Source organism: Triticum urartu, chromosome 7, assembly GCF_003073215.2.
Source record: "Triticum urartu cultivar G1812 chromosome 7, Tu2.1, whole genome shotgun sequence".
Classification (NCBI taxonomy): Eukaryota; Viridiplantae; Streptophyta; class Magnoliopsida; order Poales; family Poaceae; genus Triticum; species Triticum urartu.
Window position 1 is genome coordinate 31,850,651 of NC_053028.1, and position 10,189 is coordinate 31,860,839.

Sequence of the window (10,189 nt, forward strand, 5' to 3'; positions counted from 1 at the left end):
TCGCAAACAACCTGACTTGTATATACTGATCGTAAATTCACCTAGCTGTATGAAAATCAAAACCAATCGTTACATAGGTTATCCAAAGAATTGATAAACAGACTTTAAGAGCAAAAGTGTTTTAACCTGAACTTCCAAGAAATCATCAAAGCAGAAGTGGCTTCCCTCCCATCAATAAACTTCCAGGTGAATAGGAGAAGCATGACCATGGAGAATCATAACTGAATACCTGAATAGAGAGTCATAATTGTCCTGGCAGTAGCACATCTCTTTGTCCCTCCTATATTCTTCAATCACATCAGAATACTAAAATTGACCATACATCGTTTTCAAGAGAACAAAAATGATCGATCAAACAATTGGTCTAATTCAAAAGTTCGTGTCCTTCATTCTCATAATCATCAGTCTTCTTAACCAACTTCTTCTTGCAATACAACATCTTTCTCCCAGCCCTCACCCCCATCCATCTTCATTCATAACACCATTTTTAACCCTATTTTCAAAATCAATCAGGTGAATATTTGAGAGCAGTAATTTGATCTCCCTCCTTATTGATTAGTAGACAGAATATAACATTCAATCTTTCCATGTGCAGTTGCTGGCAACCTCTGTCATTTAGTGAAGAGGTGGTAGCTGTGGTGTCAGCAAAAAAATAAAAATAAAAATGCATTGATGTATTGCAAGTTTCTGGAGACCAATATAATAGCTTTGAAGATTTCCTACACCAATCCCGGCCTCATGGCATTCCAGACGGCCTATGTAGATGAAGCAAGTGCAACCATATCTTGTAAAAGAAAGATATATCAGCTTTGCAAAGGTACTCCTGAAAATATCTCAATTAAAAATACACATCTCTCTATGGTTCCACCTTCATCATAATGTTACCGTCCTCAAGAATTTAAAGATAAAGAAAGGTTTCCACTTATACTCCTCTTTTTATGTGTTGTGTTGTTCTGTTAGTTCACTGCAAATGGAATATATTCTGTGCTTCGACATATTTCCTGGTAATATGGAAGAAAGAAATATATTACAAATATCATCCATATGTCAGTCAAAGGCTGAACAATTACTATTATGAAATACAACAATATTAGACGTGATGGAAGATGGTTTCAAAGTCCCAAAAATAAGACCGCAATAAGGACCTAGAGTGTATCGCCTGATGGATGTGAAGGGCAGCATGACTCGACGATCATCGTCTAGTTAAGAATGGTAGGATCGTCTTTGTAGGCCTCATTTGTGATTGTGTTTACTCTTGAAAAAACAAGCTAAGAAAAGGAAACATATGCACAATATTGAAAGTCTGGTATAACAGGAAAACACGACTACAGAATTCAGAGCTGGTAAACTACAGTAACTGTTGCTGGTAGCATTTCATATAGCTATGCATATGATGATATCCATTAGTCACCAAGCATGACGGATAACAGGAATCCATTTCCGATGGCCATTTAAGCTAGAAATTTACCTGAACAAAAGCTTTGTAGTAGCTTCCGAAAAAAAGCTTTGTAGTAGCTTCCTAAAAAAAGCTTTTGTAGTAACTCTGAAGTGTTGCATCAGATATGAAGTCGTCATGAGAAGCAAGATCTACACCAGCCTCCTTGCCCCATCTTACATATTGTCCCTTCCCTCCGTAATCTTCCCAGTTATTGCATAGTGACAGTATTAACCATGTAATCTAGTGCATGGCAAAATGAGATGAAAAAAATCGGACACCATAACCTGAAGAAACTACTGTTGTGCAGAGATCGGCCTTTTATATGGAGACATGCCCCAGACATGCAAATTTCTTCATGAAATACATGATGAGCATCCAGTTTCATTTGTTTCCATTTCCTGTTACATTTTTGGCTAGTGGATCAGTCTGGCATGTGAATGAGATAGCAATTTCATAAAATAAACATGGTATCAAATGTAAGATCCAGATTTTTATGATGATCTAACAAGAAAAGCGCTACTTATGAATGCATTTCGTGAAGCAGGTAACCATTTCAGAGAATGCTCACCTGGAACACATCCTCGTCATAGAATGGCACGGTCTACTGCACGTGAAAGAACCGCCCACAGTTGGCCGGCGGCTGTCTCGTCACACCTGGTCACTGTCTGCACCTCACTCGTGTCCCCCGCTCGCAGGAGCGCTGTTAACTGCGGCCATCTGCCACCACGCAGGAGGAGAGGAAGGCAGGGGCCTCTCCCGCTGGAGGAGAGGAAGGCAGACGGCGCAGAAGATGGTGTCGTCCTGGCACCCGTATCCCTGGACAGAGAAGAGAGCGACATGAGAAATTGAGAACAAACATGAATAACCCAATAACCAACTGTCTGTTTTTTATCCAACAAAAAAATGACCTTAAATTAGCCTTATTTCATAAAACACATTCAGAAAGGCTCACCATGTATCCACTGCTGGCAGTGTCTATAAAAGAGCTCTTTTTCCTTGCATCAGTGAGTTAATTTTTTGATCTCTACCAACTGGAAGCACATGTAACTATATTTTTTTTGTACAAACACATGTAACTATATTTAAAAACATGAACATCTGCTATCTTCATCAATAAATAAATAGTAAAAAAGCAGAGGACCAAACCCAAATAATTCGTCATGAATGTTACTGATCAGTTTTGTTAATGTATAAGTACATCAAACATGTTAATATGTAAGTACATCAAACATGTTCGAACAAGCAGGAGGTGATGCTTTATGACATGTGTGCTTGGAACACAACAATCGGATGAATTGGAAGAAAAAAGATGAAGTGAGTTTAGAGATCGATATGGCGATAGAAAAGTAGATGGCTGAGAAGAACAGAGGAAATGAGAGGAGTAATTAGAAAGGGAGAAAAAGGTCAGAAAAAGATCGCCTGGTCATTCATGTTAGTTTCCTCTCCAAACTTAATGCATCCGCCAAACCTTGAACAAGAGAAGGACGGGGCGCGTGCCTGCAACCCATTATCTCCTCGGCTCATGATTAAAAGAAAATTTTCAGATATTAAAGTACCAAAAAATATGAGCAGTGTCGCGATCAATCCAGTAAATACTATAGGGCTTCACTAATTTCAGAATATTGGCCTGAGATAACATATTTTGACTTTCCTTTGCCCATATTAACATATCGTTGCTGACAGATAATATACTTTTCATCAAAGATAATGCAAGAGGAATTTAATAAACAACATAATCACGATCTTTAATTTTTTGTTAATTATTTGAAGTAAAAACAGGATGCTATTCACCTAAATATGTAAAAACATCAGAGTAAATATATCTATTTTTTGCCCAATTAATTTGAATATCGACATACAAATCCAGCATGTTTATGGAACCTTGTAATGGGAGTGGTTTGCCAAGGCTCGAATTCATAAAGAATGAATCTTTGAGATATTGGTTTCAGGATGATACTGAATAGTATTGTATTTGGGTACAAACTGTTTGCTTGAAGGAAAAATTGAACACCATTAGTTGACCCTCTTATCATTTCACTAATTACCTACATATTCAAAAGAAGAAAACTTCAGTACACACACATAGGCAGTATAGCAAGTAACACACCACTGATATGAAATGCCGCTGAAGAGTAATTCATGTAGCTTAGAGAATCATGCTATTTTTTTCCTGATTAAAGAGACCAACTGTGTTCACCAATTTAGCAAACATACACCTAAAAAATTGACTTGCTAATTCCGGAAATGTTGATGCAACAACAATGCATCAAGTTGTGGAGTATAAATTATTTTTTTGTCTTTAAAAAAAATGGTATGACAAGCTCACGCAATCTAGAATGAGTGTTTTTAGCATGGAGGATTATATTGATGTACGTGATTAAGAAAGCAAGCAAATAATTAGTTATATGTACAATAGTCGCTAGTGTACCTTTAGAAATGAAAAATCCCGACAAACATTGACTAACCTCTGGATTGTTGCTTCTTGTAAGAATGCATCAGGAACCTTCAAAATGTCCTGGATAAGGAAAACATGAACCCTCCAGCGTTTCTCGGTAAAATGAAATGAAAAGGTCTTCTGTAGATGCTACAACAAAATGCTATCAAATGATGTCCACTCAGAACTACTTGAAGTATTTTCATCTCCATTTTTTTTTGAAGATTCTTATGAATGTTGAGATCAATCTGCATACTGAAGGGCCAAATAATAACAAAAGCTAGTAAAACAATCTCATAAATATTTGTGAACTTGAGATACCCTGCACGTAGCTAGCAACGTGTATATGCATACTGAAGTAATCTTATTGCTTCCTAGGGATGGACCAAGTAACAAAAGCTAGCAACGTATGTGAGTCACTGGCGCGTGGATGAACAGAAGCAACAACTTGTACACCCGTCTGTGCAGCCTATGCAAAGGAAGACAACAGAGGACCGATGATAGCTGCGTCCCCAGCAACAGGAGGAAGGGTGTGGTGCTGGTATGTATGTCCAGGGCCATCCGGATGAATGGCGGCGGCAAACTGAGACATGATGTTGCTGGAAGAGGGAAAGCCCGCAGTAGATGGACGTGCATAGATAGGAGGTCGTTCTCTCCAATTCACCACTACCACAAGCACGACGCCACGGCCATGAGCGGCACCGCGCCTACCTCTCCTCCTGGCTACAACATACAAGGATAGCAACACGGCGATCTGTCAGTATGGAGGAAACGGCCAGCAGTGGTGCTGGTGCTTGTACGTCCAGCACGCGGCAGCGAACGTCTCGAAGCCCTCGCCCCAGAGCGTCCCCGACGACCGCAGCACCGTCCCCTTGTGCTCCTCCTCCACCTTCCTATCCTTTCCCAGAGACATGGAACGGGCCAGGCCCTGCAGCATCGACGAGATCTGCCGCATTCTCGCAAGCCAACATCAGGAGCCCGCTCGATCGGCTGATTCTACAGAGAAGCTTCTTCCTCCCCTCTTCCATGGCTGGCAGAAGGGACGCGATGAGAGGAACGGGAGGCAACGCCTCATCCAGATCCAGATCGGGCAGGGGTGAGTGTAGGGGAGGGGGCGAGGCAGGCGGAGGGAGGGGCAACAGCGGAGCAGGGCAGCGGGGGGCTCCGGCGGGCGGCGAACCCTAGAGCAGGGGCGAGGCAGGCAGAGGGAGGGGCAACAGCGGAGCAGGGCGGCGGGGTACGGCGGCGGGCGGCGAACCATAGGAGAGGCGAGACCGAGGGAGAGGGAGGAGTTGGATCGAGCGGCGATGCGGAGGGGGACAAAAAAAAATCTACCAAGTTAATTTACGGAAAAAAACCGGACGAAAATGGTGGGACGAAAATTAACCGGCGAAGACTAGAGATGGCACACAACACGGGCATGAGTGGGTTTGGTTAATCACCCACCCAAACATATAGCTAGATCACCCACTTATTCCTCGCCACCTTGGATGATACCTCGACATTGACAGGTTCCAGTGCTAGATCACCCATTTTCTGAAGACTTATTTTACCCACCCAAGCATATATATATATATATAGCTAGATCACAAACGCTAGAAGGGTCCATCAAGCTGGGCCGGCCCGATGAGAGAGATCTCCTCGAGGGACGCAATGACCTGGGGTCTACTACCAAGCTCTAGACCCCATCGCCGTCGTCGTCGCCGGAGCCCTGCCGGAGCAGCCTGCTAATGTCCTCCGCGATGAACTCCCCGTCTGTGCCGCTGCCGTAGATCCCTCTCCCTGCCAGCCCCGCACGGTACAGCCCGTTCCCCCCCTTGGGAGATCTCCCGGACGCCATCCCGTCGTCACCGATCAGCCCGCCGTCGTCGCTCTGAAACCAAACCAGGCAGCATTCCGACGATTCAGCTTCAGTTCCACTTCTCGAGCTAGCATTAGCAAGCTGAGAAGTTGGCAACACAAATACAATACATATATGGGTTGATTGATTCTTGGCATGAGTTATCGATCGAACCTTGAGCCACTTCTTTGCCATGCTGCGGTACCCGGTGGCGAAGACGATGGCGTCGAAGCGGCGCCGCTCCCCGCCGGAGAATTCCACCACGTCCCCTTCGATGTTCGTCATCGCCGGCAGCACCTGGATCTGGCCGCTCTTGATCTTGTCGTAGGTGCCGACGTCGATGACTGGGTAGACGTTGCTCTGGATCTTTCTGGTGAAGGGCCCTACGTCGGGCCGCCGGAGGCCGTGCCTGGCCGTGTCGCCGAAGACGACGCGGCATGCGAACACCGCCAGCCGGTCGATCATCCAGACGGGCAGGTAGGCGAACAGCGCCGTGGACGCGTTCATGATCTCCCTCGTCATGAGGTGGAGCTCGCCGCGGACGACGATGGAGGCCGCGGCGCCGGCCTGGGCGAGGTCCAGGGCGATCTCCATTCCGGAGTTGCCGCAGCCGACGACGAGCACCTCCTTTCCCCGCATCCCCTCGGCGGACCGGTACTCGCTGGCGTGGATGGCCTCGCCAGGGAACGTGTCCAGCCCGGGCACCACGGGGAAGACCTTCTCGTCGAACTCCCCCGTGGCCACCACCAGGTACCTCGCCACGTACTGCTCCGTGTCGCCGGTGCCGAGGTGGACGGCGTCAACCTCCCATCGGCCTTCGTCCACAATGAAGCGCGCGGATCGGACCTCGCGGCGGAGGCGGAGGCGCGCGCGCACGGCGAAGCGGTCGGCGTAGGCGTCGAGGTAGCGGACGAAGTGGTCGCGGGGGAGGTAGGCCGGCGCGTCGTCGGCGTGCGGCAGGTGGGGGAGCGCGCTTGCTTGCTTGGGGAGGTGCAGGTGGAGACGATCGTAGGCGCGCTTCTGCCATAGCGAGCCGACGCAGTCATCCCGCTCCAGTACGATGCTATCCACCCCGCGCCGCGCCAGGCAGGCCGACGCCGCCAGCCCCGACGGCCCCGCCCCAACGATGATCACCGGCGGCGCGCTGTTTTCCATTGCCGTTGTTTGGTGCGCACAAGCTGCCTCAGCCTGGATGTACGTACAGGAGATCCCTATGCCAGGACCGGTTGGTTTTCACGGCGGCAATGCTACACTTACGTAAAGGAGCTACTTAAGTTTACGTATCAGCCAACATGGAAGAATAGGATTGGTGTTTAGGGGAGTGAGGGGCCCACCCCCTGAAAATCATAACCTCCAATTCCCATTTTCGTAAGTGTAGCATTGCCGTTTTCACGGACCCTCTCTACCAAACCCTTTGTCCCTCCAATTCCCATCCAGAGTTCGACAGGCAATGCCGTAGGAAAAAAATCTGCTCGTATGTTTAGCATCACAGGTCGGCCAATCGACCGATCGTTCCAGTGATTTGATTCACGGATGGAAAATGTTGCCCGGCTGGCCAAGCAGCTACGTGTCCTCGCCGGTCTTGCCATGGGCCCATGCGACCGTGTATCATCACCTACCCTTATCTCTTCAAGCGCGACCCAAACCACTCGTTTTTCTTCTTTCTCCTCCCGTCTCACCTCTTCCCCCTATGGCCCTATCCCCTCCGTACTCTCCGTGCTGCGCAAGCCTGTTTCCAGCCGCCGTGAGCCCCTCAATCGCCATGCGCGGCTGGCACACGTCGGTGCTGCAACCATGGCCTTGCGACGCTGCCGGTCACCAATGTGATGCATTGGGTGTTGCAACTGGCTATGATGGAGCTGCGGCCGGCACAAGGCGGAGCAGCAACTAGCAGCGCTAGATTGTCAGTTGCTATAGTCGGCGCCCTTTTTTGCTAGAACCATAGAAAGCCGGGGTTGCAACCGGCGTGTTGCGTAGCTGCAACCAGCACCACCAAATGCTAGGACCAACGTCGATTTTTGCTGGAACAAGGCCGACGCACGGAGAAGCTGCAACACCACCAAATGTCACGACGGACGTTCTAGAAAGCTACAACCGGCGAGTGAAAAAGGTTCAACCCAAGACAAGAGAAGCTAGGGGCTTGCCACCGCGTAACCAGGAAAAAAAGCTGCAATTGCCGGCCGGGAAAGCTACAATGGCGATGTGAACATCTTCAACAAGCTTGCTGAGGTAAGGACGGTGGACAAAGTGCTACAACCAGCATGCGGCGTGCTGCGATGGTGGGCACCGGGTGTTGCTACGAGGACCAGCACATATGCATGGAGGTGTCAATGACGATGGTGCACGGACTAGCGGGGGATTGTGAGGGTGGCAACCGGCGATGCTTCGTTGTCGGTCGCCTTGCGCATCCATGTTGGGGGTTGGCGGCGCTCGCCGTCGCTCTCCCCCATGCGCGATTGGTATGATTTTTGGGGAAAAAAGCAAAACAACAATGAGGGGACGAAGTAGAGGCCAAATCTGGTGGTTGGAGACAACATTTGACACGTACAGGATGCGAACGGTGGGGGGACTGGCGCTAGTCGACGTGCGCCTAGCACCGCCCTTTACGAATTTCCACACAGTCCCCGCACATGTCGCCGCCGTCGTGCTCCTCCACTACTACATGGACTGCTACCACTACCATAAAATATAAAATTCCTATGAAACTTCTCCTTCACTATCTTGTCTTCGCCTCCGACTCCTACCACAAAATCCCAAAACACTGATGTGTCAAATCATGGTTTTCTATCACAATTAACTTTTCTGGGTAGAGGCTAGAAAACAAAGTTTTCGTCAAATCTTGGGAATTCTGGATCTTTTGGACCAGCACTATTTGGATGAATTTTGAATTCCAACATCATTATTTTTTTTACAATTAATCAGCAAATGTGTCGTTTTGTAGTGGTAGTCACTCTCTTTTCTGAAGATGCGGGTTCGAATCCACCAGCTACTAAAAAATAATGTGGGAAAGTGGGGACCGAACGCATAACATCGTGGAACTTGAGTTAGGGCATCTCTAAAGCGAACCCTCAAAGCTCCGGTATACGTCCGGAGCACTTTTGCTAACTTTTGTCATTGGAGACCCTTAAACGTCCAAAGACTAGCAGTCCCGATCTTCGTTTTCCGGCAAATCCAAAACAAACTTGGAGGAGCTATGTGTCTTGTTTTAGTGGCCATCACTCTCTTTTCTGAAGGTGACGGCTTGAATCGACCCACTACTAAGAAACTCAGAACTTCGTGGAGCTTGAGCTAGCTCCGTTTGGCCACGCCAGGTAGTGGCACAAGAAGAAAGAGAACACATAATACTAATTTACTGGGAACCCTAGAATATAAAATGTTAATGGAAAAGGGTTGACTTATTTATCACAAACCCCCTAGAATTTTACAATTCAAAAAATGGGGGTCAGTTTTTACAAGTCCCGGACATTTTCTTGATTCACGAGGAAGAAGGAGTATTGGTCAGTGACCGGAGATTTGAGTAGTATAGCAATGGCATAACTCAGATGTTGCAAGAGACAAATAATAAATCTTAAAAATGAAAATATGTTAGCAGGAATATAATAGTGGTCATTTCCTTTTTGTTTTAGACGGTTTCTAACCAATTTGTGTGGTGAGTGAGTTCATAGGATTTCGAACCTGACATAGTGTTTGTTACTTCCTTTCATCAAACCCATCAAAACCAGTACCAACAAGGAATTCTAAAAGAAGATCATATCATCATCTTGTAGGCACAAGATTATCATGGAGTGGTGAGTAAAATGCATCATAAGTCTTAAAACTATGGGAGGTATGCCAGTTTAGTCCTACTACTTAGAAAATGTAGTTTTAGGTCCTAAAATTATTGGTGGAGTGTTAGTTTAGTCCTATGACTTTGATACTGCAGTTTTAGGTCCTAAAACTATTGGAGGTGTGTTAGTTTAGTCCTATAACTTCGAAATTACACGGCCATCGGTGTGTTTTCACAGATCATAATATCTTGATTCATAATGTTTTGACAATTTACAACCTTTCATCTTCTTTATAATTTACTCCTTAGCTTTGATACACTGAACAGAAGCTGCTAGCAACCTTTCAACTTGTAGCATCGTCAACTCATTTTGACGCTCTTCATGATCTATGATACTACTTATGTTCCCACTCCGATCTTCAATTATTCACCCATCACAATCTAAGAGGCTCAAAATTATAGTTTACACTCATTTGTACAAAAAGGGCACCATCAGGGCTCTACAAACTATCAAAATACAAGGGTACATATTTTGGTAGAAGCTTGCGAAAGCCACCTTAGATGACTCATGTCACGTCTTAGGCCTCATAGCCACTTGTGTTGGTTGCTCCTCCACTCGGCAAGACCGGCCCACACAGGGATTGATGTCCTACAAGTGCATAGGGCTATATAGCATAATTCATGATAAGTAAGTGTCAAACCCATAGGGAA

At 46.5% G+C, this 10,189-nt stretch overlaps 1 protein-coding gene across 1 annotated transcript; it reads right to left on the bottom strand.

Moving 5' to 3' along the window:
- Nucleotides 1–385: 385 nt before the first annotated feature.
- On the bottom strand, nucleotides 386–6,942 carry LOC125520633 (probable indole-3-pyruvate monooxygenase YUCCA11). Its single transcript, XM_048685596.1, has 5 exons — nucleotides 5,887–6,942; nucleotides 3,904–5,745; nucleotides 2,007–3,483; nucleotides 1,469–1,836; nucleotides 386–1,001 (listed from the first exon to the last, which is right to left on the bottom strand). The coding sequence occupies exons 1-2, from the start codon at nucleotides 6,865–6,867 to the stop codon at nucleotides 5,551–5,553; spliced, it is 1,176 nt and encodes a 391-aa protein (XP_048541553.1). The 5' UTR covers nucleotides 6,868–6,942; the 3' UTR covers nucleotides 386–1,001; nucleotides 1,469–1,836; nucleotides 2,007–3,483; nucleotides 3,904–5,550.
- Between the last annotated feature and the right edge of the window lie 3,247 nt (nucleotides 6,943–10,189).

Bases quoted from the DNA above. Each gene is read 5' to 3' on its own strand.
- LOC125520633 (XM_048685596.1), bottom strand. From the start codon at position 6,867: ATGGAAAACAGCGCGCCGCCGGTGATCATCGTTGGGGCGGGGCCGTCG. The intron at 5,746-5,886 runs GTTCGATCGATA...GTTTGGTTTCAG, and splicing joins TGGCAAAGAAGTGGCTCAAG to AGCGACGACGGCGGGCTGAT.